This window comes from Colius striatus, chromosome 23 (assembly GCF_028858725.1).
Source record: "Colius striatus isolate bColStr4 chromosome 23, bColStr4.1.hap1, whole genome shotgun sequence".
NCBI lineage: Eukaryota > Metazoa > Chordata > Aves > Coliiformes > Coliidae > Colius > Colius striatus.
Window position 1 is genome coordinate 2,074,037 of NC_084781.1, and position 12,554 is coordinate 2,086,590.

The 12,554-nt window shown below is 57.9% G+C and overlaps 2 protein-coding genes across 3 annotated transcripts; both read left to right on the forward strand.

The window, feature by feature from the left end:
* The first annotated feature begins 818 nt into the window (after positions 1–818).
* PANX3 (pannexin 3) lies at positions 819–4,950 on the forward strand. Of its 2 annotated transcripts, XM_062014247.1 has the most exons (6): positions 819–1,011; positions 1,823–1,965; positions 2,064–2,278; positions 2,779–2,793; positions 2,875–3,431; positions 4,806–4,950. In XM_062014247.1, the coding sequence occupies exons 1-6, from the start codon at positions 831–833 to the stop codon at positions 4,865–4,867; spliced, it is 1,173 nt and encodes a 390-aa protein (XP_061870231.1). In that variant the 5' UTR covers positions 819–830; the 3' UTR covers positions 4,868–4,950. The 2 variants fall into 2 exon arrangements, with proteins under 2 accessions (XP_061870231.1, XP_010194369.2); XM_010196067.2 differs by having other exon boundaries at positions 2,779–3,431.
* A 4,220-nt stretch (positions 4,951–9,170) lies between these two features.
* On the forward strand, positions 9,171–11,844 carry SPA17 (sperm autoantigenic protein 17). The gene is made up of 4 exons (XM_062013998.1): positions 9,171–9,413; positions 9,854–9,924; positions 10,044–10,124; positions 10,925–11,844. The coding sequence occupies exons 1-4, from the start codon at positions 9,260–9,262 to the stop codon at positions 10,943–10,945; spliced, it is 327 nt and encodes a 108-aa protein (XP_061869982.1). The 5' UTR covers positions 9,171–9,259; the 3' UTR covers positions 10,946–11,844.
* The last annotated feature ends 710 nt before the right edge of the window (positions 11,845–12,554 follow it).

Consider the following 12,554-nt stretch of genomic DNA (forward strand, 5'->3'; position numbering starts at 1 on the left):
TATCCTGGCTCTCTGTGCTCACATTGGAGATTCCCTTCACTCAAAAAGTGCAATTTGGCAGCAGCTGTGGGCTTTTTTTTTTTGGCTTGGCCGAGCAACTCTGGGACTCTGCTCTCCTCCACGCTGCCAGCACTGTCAGCACAGGTTTCCAGGCACTCACTACACTGCTGGAAGACACTTTTCTCTCCCCCTACCCCTTCCAGTTTCCCCATCACTTCTTTCTAGATCCTCTTATTGGGATCCCTCTCCCTCAGAAGCTCGAGCTTGGAGCCAAATGCCTCGAAGAGGAGCGAGAAACTCTGGGGCACCACAGCTACTGTTCTGACTCCAAATGCAGCCACCAGTGTTTGATGGCTCTTGGCCCGTCCCCAGTAGCACTTTCTCCAGTTTGGCTACTGGAAAGAGCTCTTTGTACCCCACAGGACCACTGTGGACCTGGCTGGGCTTTCTCAGTAGGCTGAAAATAGCCAGGCAGCCCCACACCCCTTGAACATGCCGCCGGGAATACATCAGCTTATGAGAGAGGGATGTAAAACCACGAGGAGCTGGGGAAGGAACATTGCCTTCAGGGGCTGATAGTTCTTTTTTTTCCCCTCTCTATTTTGGGGCATGCTATTTGCAAAAAGAAGAAGAGAAAGCTTTTCCCCTTGTAATTACCCCTGAAGGTGCCAGTGAAGCTGTTATTAGTGGTATGGCAGCGCTTGGCCAGCCATGCCTTCAGCCCTACAAAGTTCTTCCTCAGCAGGCTGTGACACTTCAGAACAACACCAAGACTCCTTGAGCAGCAGCAGCAGCAGTCTCTTTGCTCTCTTCTTTCCCCCCTTGGAAACATGTCCCTGTCACACACTGCTGCTGAGTACATGCTGTCTGATGCTCTCCTCCCGCATCCCAGCGGATCCCGAGCCAAGGGCCTGCGGTTGGAGCTGCCGAGCGATCGCCTCCTCAAGTTCATCACCGTGGGGCTGCCTCTTCTCCTTGTCTCCTTGGCTTTTGCCCGGGAATTCTCCTCTGGTGAGTTACCAGCTTCTGTGACAGGGAATTTAGAGGAGGTTTGATGGTCATCTTGAAGGTGGGGCAGCCTGGAAATGCTGTTTGAGGAACTGTCCTGGCTTGGGGATATTGATTGATTGGTTTGAATGGTCGCTGGGAATAAGCCCAGGACTGGTGGTGAATTGATATCCCTCTTTGGCTGCTCATCCCCAGCAACTTTGGCTGCTCTGGGGGTGTTTCTGAGGAACAGGGTGCCAGCAGGGCTGCTAGAGGGATATGTCAGAGTCCCAGCATGGTGGGGGTTGGAAGGGACCTCCAGAGCTCATCCAGCCCAAGCCCCTGCTAAAGCAGGTTCCCCTCAATCAGGGGGCACAGAAACACATCCAGGTGGGTTTAGAAACCTCCCTCCCTGTGCAGCCTGTGCCAGGGCTCCCTCCCCTCAACACCAAAGAAGCTTCTCCTCACATCCCAGTGGAACTTTTTGTGTTCCAGCTTATGTCCATTACCCCTAGTTGGCAGGATTTGCAGCACAGAGGGTTGCATTGATGGTGTGTTCCAACCTCAGGCTAAATCTGGCCTCAGCTCACATCCTGTTGCCACCCTGGGGGATTTGGTTTGCCTCTGGTTTCTGACTGGTCTGTAATTTCCCCATGTGTCACGTACCCATGTCTGTAGTGTTCAAGAAGTGATGGAAAAGTCCTTGCTGGGAAGCACAGCACTGGGGAAGGATGGATACAAAATGTCTCGGAGGAGGGGGTAGGAAAGGGCTTTTTAGATACCAAGTGGATGTTATTGCTCTCCTGTCTGAGATTCACCTTCCTCTTTGCCCCAGGCTCACAGATCAGCTGCTTCTCTCCCACCAACTTCACGGGCCAGCAGTCTGCCTACGTCGACACAGCCTGCTGGGATTCCCTCCTCCACCACGGCTTCGACTCCGAGGGACATGCCATCACCAAATCCCTCTGGGCTCTCAAGGTAGGAGGTCACCACCCTCACATCCAGGTAGCCCTCAGGTCCCACTTGGGCACGCAGCAGAGTGTGAAGCAGCACTTGCTTGGTCTCCCTTTACCCAGGTCTTCCCCTACTCGCTGCTGGTGGTGGCTGTGCTGATGTACCTGCCCTATCTGCTGTGGCGTTACGCGGCCGCCTCCGGCCTCCACTCCGACCTCCTCTTCATCATCGACGAGCTGGATAAATCCTACAACCGCTCTGTGCGCCTGGTGCAGCACATGAGGAAGGTGCAGCAGGCCAGCGCCGAGCCTGAGCGCTTCTGGGAGGAGTACCAGCGGTGAGGGGCCTCCCACCTCCCTTCCCATGGCTGTGGCCACCTTTGGGATGGGCCTCGGTTCAGGATGGGACTTGGCTCTAGATAGGCCTTGGTTCAGGATGGGCTTTGGCTCTGGATGGGCCTTGGTTCAGGATGGGCTTTGGCTCTGGATGGGCCTTGGTTCAGGATGGGCCTTGGTTCAGGATAGGTTTTGGCTCTGGATGGGCCTTGGTTCAGGATGGGCTTTGGCTCTGGATGGGCCTTGGTTCAGGATGGGTTTTGGCTCTGGATGGGCCTTGGTTCAGGATGGGTTTTGGCTCTGGATGGGCCTTGGTTCAGGATGGGTTTTGGCTCTGGATGGGCCTTGGTTCAGGATAGGCTTTGGCTTAGATGGGCCTTGGCTCTGGATGGGGTTTGGCTTCAGGCTTGTTCTTGGTTCAGGGTGGGTTTTGGTTCAGGATGGGTCTTGGCTCTGGGTGGGGGTTGAAGGGGGTGGTTCTAACTCCCTGCTGTGTCCTCAGGGCTCGCCAGGAGAGGTACTTTGAGTTCCCCTTGCTGGAGCGTTACTTCGCCTGCAAGCAGCACACCCACTCCCTGGCCTTCATCTACATCCTCAGGAACCTGCTCCTGCTCTTGTTCTTAGCTGCCACCTGCCTCTACCTGGTCTTCCTCCACCTCAACATCTCCTTCCAGGATGAGTTCAGCTGCTCCATCAAAACGGGGCTGCTCCAAGCAGAGCCTCACATCCCCGAGCTCATTCCCTGCAAGCTGGCCTTCTTCTCCACCTTCCAGATCATCAGCCTCTCTGTTGGAAGCATCTACCTCCTCCTCATCCCCGTTGTCATCTACAACGCCCTGCAGCTGTGCCAGTGGGACAAGGGGCTGCTCTCAGTCTATGAAATGCTGCCTGCCTTCGACCTCCTCAGCCGCAAGATGCTCACCTGCCCCCTCAACGACCTCAACGTCATCCTCCTCTTCCTCAGGGCCAACATCTCCCAGCTCAGCTCCTTCGGGCGCCTCAACGCCGTGGGAGCCCTGAGGGGGAGCGCAGGTGACAAGCAGGACATCGACACCGTCGTGGACTTCATGACGCTGCTGGCAGGGCTGGAGGCCACCAAGGGCAACCCTCCCCGTGCCTGCAGCCCCGCGGCCCTCGGCAACGGCACGGCCCTGGGTAGGTGCTCTGAGGGAGGGGATTGGAGGGTTGTGGTTGGAAAAGAGCTTGAAGCTCCTGGAGTCCAACTGCTGACTTCACCCTGGTGAGCACAGCACTACCCCATGGTCCTCAGCACCTCAGCTGCATGGCTTTGGGATCCCTCCAGGGCTGGGCACTCCCCCAGCTCCCTGGGCAGCCTGGCACAGGGGCTGACAAACCCTCAATTCTTCCTCAGCTCCAATCTCAACCTCCCCTGAGGCAACTTGAGCCTGTTTCCTCCTGTCCTGTCACTCAGGAGAAGAGACAAACCCTCACCTTACTGTCAGGGAGCTGCACAGAGTGCTGCTGGCTGCCCTCAGCCTCCTCTTCTCCAGGCTGAACACTCCCATTCCCTCAGCCCCTCCCCAGCACCCTTGTGCTCCAGCCCCTTCCCCAGGTCTGGCCACACTCCAGCCCCTCAATGTCTTGGGAGACCCAACACTGAGCACAGCCCTTGAGCTGCAGCCTCCCCAGGGCCCAGCACAGGGGCACAATCCCTGTCCTGCTGCTACACCAGTGCTGATCCCAGCCAGGATGCCCTTGGCCACCTTGCCCCCCTGGGCACGCTGCTGGCTTCAGCCAGGAAGGCTGAAGGGAAGACTTCTTTCTCTCCTCTCAGCTCCTCCACTGCCAGATCCTACCCTGGAGGGGAGGCTGAATCTGTCCACAGTAGCCCTAAACCCTTTACCAAGTTGACCTTAAGGTTTTTGGGGAGGGTCACCAGCTCCATGTGCAGCCAGGGACAGGTTCTGGCAGGCAGGGGGTGATGCTACTCAAGCCCAAGCGTGGGCAGGAGTTGCTATAGGAACAGAAAATGCAGCATGTTACTGAAATCGAGCTCAGGGCAAAACCAGGGGATTGCAAGGAAGGCAGCAGCCCAGCCTGCTGGGAGTGAGGCTTGGAGCTTTAAATGGGGAGAGGGGGGAAGCTGATGCTCAGGAGAGTGTGCTTGCCCCCTCTTCTTCCTTTAGCACAGCACTGGAGAGATGGAGACAGGTCTCCAAGATAGAGCTCTCTGCCTCCTCTCCAAGCACCACTGCCCCCCCCTGCATGGTTTGGAAGGGCTGGAGGGGGTCATCTGATGTCTCCCAGAGATCCCTGACCTGTCTGAGGCAGCTCAGAGCTGGAACCAGGAGGGCTGGGCCTCCTTTCCTGGCCCTGACTGTAGTCTGAAGGCTTAAAAAAGTCCTGAGTTTAAAAAATCCACCCAGATTGAGCTGGATTTAGTATCCTCATTGGCATGGCAACTGTGGTGCTCACACAACTGGCTAGTTGCAGGCTGGCAGAGAAAGCCCAAGATCCCAGTTTGCTACTGCCCAGTTCCTTAACTTCCTCCTTCTCCTCCTTGCCTAGAAACAAAGCCTGGAGTGGAAGAGATGGGAAAAGCCTCTCGAGACTCACTGGGCTCTGCCTGACCCTGAGGGATCCTGGGATCCACTTTGATCCACTTCCTCTGTGCCACTGTTGCTCCAGCACATTAAACTCCAGTTTTGCCACAGCCTTTGGTGGGGTGAGATCCGTAACATGACGGTGAGAAAGGGGACTGAGGGCTGCTCCTCTCATCTTTCCCCTTCCCACCTTGCCATGGGGAGAGGCTGGGGGATTCCTTGGGGACCAGGAGCAGCAGAGAGGGATTCAACTCCCATCTGTCTTGCTGCTTGTCTTAATTGTCCTAAAGAAACCTAATTGTCCTCCCTCAAGAGAGCTCAGAGCTAGGGAGAAGCAGCAACTCCCTCCCTCTGTCTCTTTCAGTCACTGGTCACTTCCAGGATGGTGTGGGTGGGTTACAGCCCCTGGAAAACCAGGTCCTTCTCCCCACAGGCACCCAGCAGACCACATGCTGCTTGTCCCAGGGAGTGGGGTTGACATCTGACAGCTTCATCCCCTGGGTCTCACTTGCCTTAGGGAGAACATTCATTGCCCAGATCCAGGAAGATGCCAGGCATCTTGGCACTGGGCACGAGGGATAGAGCTGTTGTCTGGGCACTGGCAGCGATGGGTGGACAACTGCCAGGCAGAGGAGGGAGTGGAGGAGGCATCTGGGGAGCCATCCCTCCCAAAATGGGCTGCTGCTGGTACCCAGTCAGCACTCACCCACCCACTAAAGGGACTGTCCTAGAGGCTCCACCTTGGCCATCTGGGGAAGAGTTGAGAGCCTGTGACCCTTCCCTCCCTGATTCCTGATGGATCCTAAGGCAGCAGGATGAGGCCATGCTGGGGGAGTTACTCACCTGCAGGACTGGCATTGCCATCTTGCTCTGCTCCACTGTGAAGCCACATGTTCCCTAAATCAGATGTCCTGCAGCATCATGTTCCCAGCTGTGACCAGCCATCAGTGTGAAAAGGACCACCCTGATCCATAGGGTCCAGGACAGTTCTTCACCTCCCAGAAGGTGCTGGAAGAAGAGACAATGTTATTATGGCCACTACAAAGACCCCTCCCCAAGACCTTTCCAACGAGGTGGGACAAAGCAATGAAGGAAAAGCTCTCCCCACTGCAGAGCCACTTGGAGAGGAGGAGGGGGGAAGTGGATTGTGGAAACCCTCTGCCATCAGAGAGGATCTTTCCTCCTGCAGGAGCTTAGGGGTTAAAAAGAAAATCTCAAAGAGGGAAATGTGTGTCAGAGCAGAAGCTGCTGGGAGGAACCAGGATTACAGGAGCAGCTTGGTGTGTGTGACACCGAGATGGCTCCCGCTAATTTTAGAGGCGCCGGCTCGAGGTGTAAAGATATTCTGCTGGAGCTGAGTGTGGATTTGCTGGCCCAGCTGGGGCTGGATCCTGCAGATCTCCTGGGAAGAGGCAGATCTCCACTTTCTCACAGGACGCCTCCAGCCTCTCCAGCTGGTGGAAGAGCAATTTCACCCTCCCAAAAAGGGGCTGAGGAGCCTCCCTGACTCCCCAGGCCCCTGGCTGAGCTCCTCTCTCCCAGCCTCTCAGACATCCTCCAGGGCTTAGAGATCCTCCAAATCAGGTGTGTGTGTGTATGTGTGTGTGTGTGTGTGTAGGGGATGGGGGGGGGATATCCAGCAACAACAACAACAGAAAAGCAGCTCTGGAGATTTCCCCAGAGATGGTTTTGACAGAGAGAGAAGCTCAATCCTCCCCCTCTCCCCTCCGCAGCCTCAGCACTCGGCTCCAGCCTACACCGTGCCACCCACTCCGGCAGCAGCTCAGCTCCCACGTGGTGCCTTGGGGAAGCCAAAGTCAGCAAAGGCTGCTGTCTGGTGGGAGGGGGATCCCCCTGAAGCCCCCTCCCCAGATCCCCTGGAGAAAAGGATGGCAGTGGGACAAACCCCCGGGGTGATGACGCTGCTATCTGCAGCCACCACCCCACCAGCAGGTCCCAGTTGGGTTCAGCCACTGAAAACCACTGGCCTCAGTTGCCCTGTGAGAATCCAGGTCTGACCTTCAACTCATGTTGTCTTCTTAGAATCAGTTCAGCTGGAAAAGAGATCAAGTCCCAGCCCTCACCCTGCCAAGGCCACCGCTACCCCATGGCCCTCAGCTCCAGGGCTTTGGGATCCCTCCAGGGCTGGGCACTCCCCCAGCTCCCTGGGCAGCCTGGCACAGGGCTGACACCCCTCTCAGGGAAACAGTTCTGCCTCAGCTCCAGCCTCAACCTCCCCTGGGGCAACTTGAGCCCATTTCCTCTTGTCCTGTCATTCATTACTGGAGCAAAGACACCAACCCCCACCTCACTCCAACCTCCTCGTCCGGGATGAGTTGATGATGTTGGGACCACCATCCCCATCTATTGAGCAACAAAAGAGCAAGGAAAAAGCCACCTTGCATGGCCTCTACCTCCCTCTTTAATTAATCAATTAGGACCCTGCTTAATTTAGAACTTCCCTCAGCCCTGGGCAGCCTTAAGGGAGTTAAAATCCCCAAGGAGCTGAGGAAGCAGTGGGATTTCAAACCCTTCAACCCCCACGAGGGATGTTACACAGAGGTTAGGTACAGCTTTTTGGTTACAATCCTTCCAACAACACCTTTACCATCTCAGCCTTGCTAATAAATATGTTGAGGGATTGGGGGTTGGGTTTTTTTCCCCTTCCTCCCTTTGCCAAAAAGGTTTGGTGAGCTTCATGGCTGGGCCCCGCTGCCTCACGCAAGGAGGCTCCTGGAAGGATGTTACATAAAGAAATGAGTCGGAGGAGAAGGGGGGGGAGGAAAAAAAAGAAGGAAGGAAAAAAACCCACAACCCGAGACGCCGAGGAAGAGACTGGAAGCTATAAAAAGAATGTGGGAGGAGGGAAGGGAGGGGAGGGGAGCCCACGAGACAAGGCCGAGGAGCTGCATGTGGCTCCCGCCTTACGTAAAGCATCCATCGTCCCACGGCGTGGAGACGGGGCTGGGGGTGAGGAGGGTGGCCAAGGGGGGCTGAGGGTGAGGAAGGTGTTGAAGTGGCTCTGAGAGACTGAGGGAGGGCTTGAAGAGGGGCTGAAGGAGTGAGCAAGGTGTTGAAGTGGGGCTGAGGGAGTGAGATGGGGCTGAGGGAGTGAGGAGGGGCTGAGGCGGCTCTGAGGGAGTGAGAAGGGGCAGAGGCGGGGCTGAGGGAGTGAGATGGGGCTGAAGTGGGGCTGAGGGAGTGAGATGGGGCAGAGGGAGTGAGATGGGGCTGAAGTGGCTCTGAGGGAGTGAGATGGGGCTGAAGTGGCTCTGAGAGAGTGAGATGGGGCTGAAGTGGCTCTGAGGGAGTGAGAAGGGGCAGAGGCGGTGCTGAGGGAGTGAGATGGGGCTGAGGCGGTGCTGAGGGAGCGAGAAGGGGCTGAAGTGGGTCTGAGGGAGCGAGAAGGGGCAGAGGCGGTGCTGAGGGAGTGAGATGGGGCTGAGGGAGTGAGAAGGGGCAGAGGCGGCGCTGAGGGAGCGAGAAGGGGCTGAAGTGGGTCTGAGGGAGCGAGAAGGGGCAGAGGCGGTGCTGAGGGAGTGAGATGGGGCTGAGGGAGTGAGAAGGGGCAGAGGCGGCGCTGAGGGAGCGAGAAGGGGCTGAAGTGGGTCTGAGGGAGTGAGATGGGGCAGAGGGAGTGAGATGGGGCAGAGGGAGTGAGATGGGGCTGAAGTGGGGCTGAGGGAGTGAGATGGGGCTGAAGTGGCTCTGAGGGAGCGAGAAGGGGCAGAGGCGGCGCTGAGGGAGCGAGAGGGGGCTGAGGCGGCGCTGAGGGGGCGCTGAGGGAGCGAGAAGGGGCAGAGGCGGTGCTGAGGGAGTGAGAAGGGGCTGAGGCGGCGCTGAGGGAGCGAGATGGGGCAGAGGCGGCGCTGAGGGAGCGAGAAGGGGCTGAGGCGGCGCTGAGGGGGCGCTGAGGGAGCGAGAAGCTCAGAGGCGGCGCTGAGGGAGCGCTGAGGGGGCGCTGAGAGAGCGCTGAACACGCCGGTGCCGGTGCCGCCGCAGCCCGTTTCCCGCCGCCATCCCGGGCGCGGAGGCTCCGCCCTTTGTGGGCGTGGCCGGGCCCGTTGCTACGCGACAGCGTCCCCAGCGCCGCCGGAGGCGCCGGCGCGGCCTGGCCGGGTCCGACGGGAAGGGTCGAGGGAACCGGCCGGGGATGGGTCTAGGGGCGCGGGGCCGAGGGGAAGGGGTGTGGGGGAAGCCGAGGAAGGGGACCGGGGGCCACCGGGAGTGAGGGGCGGCGGCGGCCCGGGTCTCCGCCGCCCAGCTCCGGGCGGCCGCCGCGCACGCGCAGTCGGCAGCGCTACCCACCGCCCCTCAGCCGTCCCTTGCACCGCGGGTTCGAGTCCCGGCTTGGAGCGTCCCGGCCGGGAGGAGGCTGATCTGGGTTCCACCGCTGCAGGGAGCCCGAGAGAAGTGGCCATGGCCGTCCCTTTCTCCAGCAACACCCTGCGCCTGCCCGCCGGCTTCAGGAACCTGCTGGAGGGGCTGGCGCTGGAGGTGCTGCGGGTGCAGCCCGCTGACGTGGTGACCTTCGCTGCTCAGCACTTCCAAAAGCTGCTGGAGCAGAGACAGGGTGAGTGGCTCAGCCTGGCAGCATCCATCCCACACTTCCATCCCCTGCCCATCCTGTGTGGCATGATGCCTGCCCCGTGTGCCCATCACCCAGAGCATCATGCCTGCCCCATGTGCCCATCGCTCAGGGTATCAGGGCTTCTCCATGTGCCCATTTGTCCTGCCTCCTGTGCCCATCACCCACTGTGTCCTGCCTGCCCCATGCATCTATCACCCAGAGTATTAAGGCTTCCCTGTATGCCCATCACCCATGGCATCAGGCCTGTGCCATGCATCCACCACCCAGAGTATCAGGGTTACCCCATCGCCTATGGCATCGTGGGCTACCCTCATGTGCCCATCCTAGGGCACTTTGCCCCTCCCCAGCGTGCCCATTCCTCCTGCCATCTGCCCTGCCCCACATGCTCATCCTGTGTGGCATCAGGCCTTCTCCTTCCCCAGGCAGCCCAGCTGACCCAGCACAGTGGGAAGCCTGGCTGGAGGACGAGCTTCTCTCCCAGCCTTCCATCCAGGTAGGTCACTCTCCCTGCCCACTCCCTGGAGAGTTTGGGGTGCCCAGGATGCCACCCTCACCCCCAGCTCTTTGTTCCCTGCATCACCTCAATTTGAGGTTTTCTTCCTTCTCCTCCAGAAACTAGAGGAGGAAGATGAGGAGGATGAGGAAGATGAGGAGGATGAGGAGGAGGCTGGCAGCATTGAGGCCATGCCCATGGTAAGACATCCAAATACAGCTGCTGGAAGCCCAAAACAGCAGCAGAGGCAGCTGACAGCACCCACACCTTGTGATTCCACCCCAAAAACCCTCAGCAGGCTGCAGCAGGAGAGGAGCAAATCCACAGGTGAAAGAAGAAGGAGGCCCTCTTTAAAAAGGGAACAGCTCCTCAGGGGCCTGACCCCAAATTTGCCAACAGCCACACATAAAACGAAGTGTTACAGCTCCAGAAAAACCCACCATCCCCCCTTCAATTTCCCCTCCCAGCCTCCTGCCTTTCCCTCCAGGGAGGGTGATCATCTCCCATCCCACCCCTGAGGCCCTTCTTTAATGAGAATTTCTATTAACGAGGTCCCCACCCTTATTAAGTGATTCTCACCTGAGATGAGGTGGGTTTTTTTTACCCTAAAAAAAGCAAAACCCCGGGTTTAGGAGCAGGGCTGAGCTCCAAATGATATTTTCAGGCTCTATATTTAGGCCTCTGCCTCCCTGGAGGCTGTCAAAAACTTTAATAGCCTCCCTGCATGGAGGAGCGAGGTGACATTGCTCCTCTTCTTACCCTCACCCTCAAGAGCTGAAATACCCTCCCAGCACTTTGGGGAGCACAGAGGGGAGCCCCCTAATCCCATTTCCCATGGGAAATATGGGTTTTCCCATCAGAATAGCTTCCAAAAGCCAAAGAGGTGATGGAATCTGTGTCAAAACCAGATGCTCTTTTTATTTAAGGGGTCGGGGGGGACTAAACTCCTTCACCCTACTTTTGAGACCCTCCCCTCTTATCATTCCTGTTTATTTCCCAGGGGGAAGATAACCATATGTGACACTCACACTGCAGTGGCTCCCCAGGAAAAAAAACAGGAAGGAGAGATAGAGAGAGGGGAAAAAAAACCCCCATCCCTTTCAAGAGCTGTTTGAGGGCTGATGCCAACCGGCTCCACCGTGACCCCCCTCCCGGCACCGCCTCGCCGGCTGCCAGCTCTGCCTTCAGGCTGCCTGCCCAAGGCACCTTTCCAACAGCAAATTCCCCTTGATTTAGGGGTTGGTTTTATTGGAGGAGGGGAGGGATTTGGTTTATTTAACACCTCAATGCCACCATCTCAAGCCACGAAGCTGAGTTGTTGCCCAGATCCTTGTTTTATCTCCCTCTCGCCGACACCGAAGCTCCAAACCAAACAGCATCACCCCAAAGACCCCAGGCTTGGGTTTTCAGCATTGAAAGAGATTGGAGGAGGGTGTTCTAAAGAAGATTCAGAAACCAAAAAGGAACCAAACCCCATCCTGGAATAGGCCCAAAAGCCGCTGTTAATGATTAGAAATGTTCTGGCATTTGGTGTCCCTCCTCCGCAGCCGCAGCCTGCGGGAGACGTCGGTGCTCGGCGGCTCTGCCAGGGCCAGAGGGGATTTTAGAGGGGGGATAACAAAAAGAGGGGTGTCATCCACTCTTGGTCAAACTGCTGCCCAAGCCCTCTCCCCCTCCCCTTTTATTTTTCCTTGGGTTTCAGAGGGTTTTGTGGTAGGGGGTTGAGCCTGGTGTTGATTTTGCCATCTCGAGTCATCTTTTTCTGCTTGGACACCCCTCCTCAAAACCACCTCATCTCCTCTCACTGGAGCAAGTAAACCTAAAAGAAGGCCTAAAAAAAACCCAAAAAAGGGGTTGTTTGTCCTGTTTTAAATCCCAGGGGACTGGCTGAGGGGTGGCAAACAGCTCTGATGGGGAGAAGAGGGAATGGAGGGATGGTCGGGCTGCCTGGGTGCTGCTGATGGGGTGGCTGACCCCCCTCAAGCAGTGAAGGAGGGTGGTGTGGAGGAGATGGGGGTGTCAAGGGGTGCAAGGGGAGGTCACTGCCCACACCCCATCTGGACTAGCCTCGGGGACAGAGATGGGGACAAAGAGATGGGGATGGAGACAGTGCCAGGGCCGGCAATGGGGGTGGTGATGCCAACGGGACGGGGATGCTGACGGTGAGGATGATGCTGGTGATGGCAAAGAGGAAGGTCAGGTGCCACCAGACCTCATGTAGGGCACACCCCCGTGTCCGAGCGCGGGTGGGCGGGGATGGGGGTGGGTTTGAGGAGGGGGGGGGGGGGCACACGGCGTCTCGGGGGCCGGACGGAGCCGGCATCGGTGCTCGGAGCCCACGGGCGACTGATGCGGTTGCTTAGCAACCCCCAAACCCGGATTAGAGGCGAGCGAGGCTGGCGAGGCGGGGGGCTGTGGGCTGCAGCCCCCCGCGTCGCCCTGGGGAGGGGGACAGGTCCCCTCTTTCTTTCCTGGGACCCCCATTCGTTTTGCCCCAACACCTCAGCGTGTGCTCTGAAGGCAAAAGTGGGAGCCTGCAGATAACCCCGATTGCTGGGAAAATGGCTGGTTTACAGGGCTGGCTGGAAAACACCCCAAATTTAGGGGTTGGGAAGGGGTGTCACAGGCTC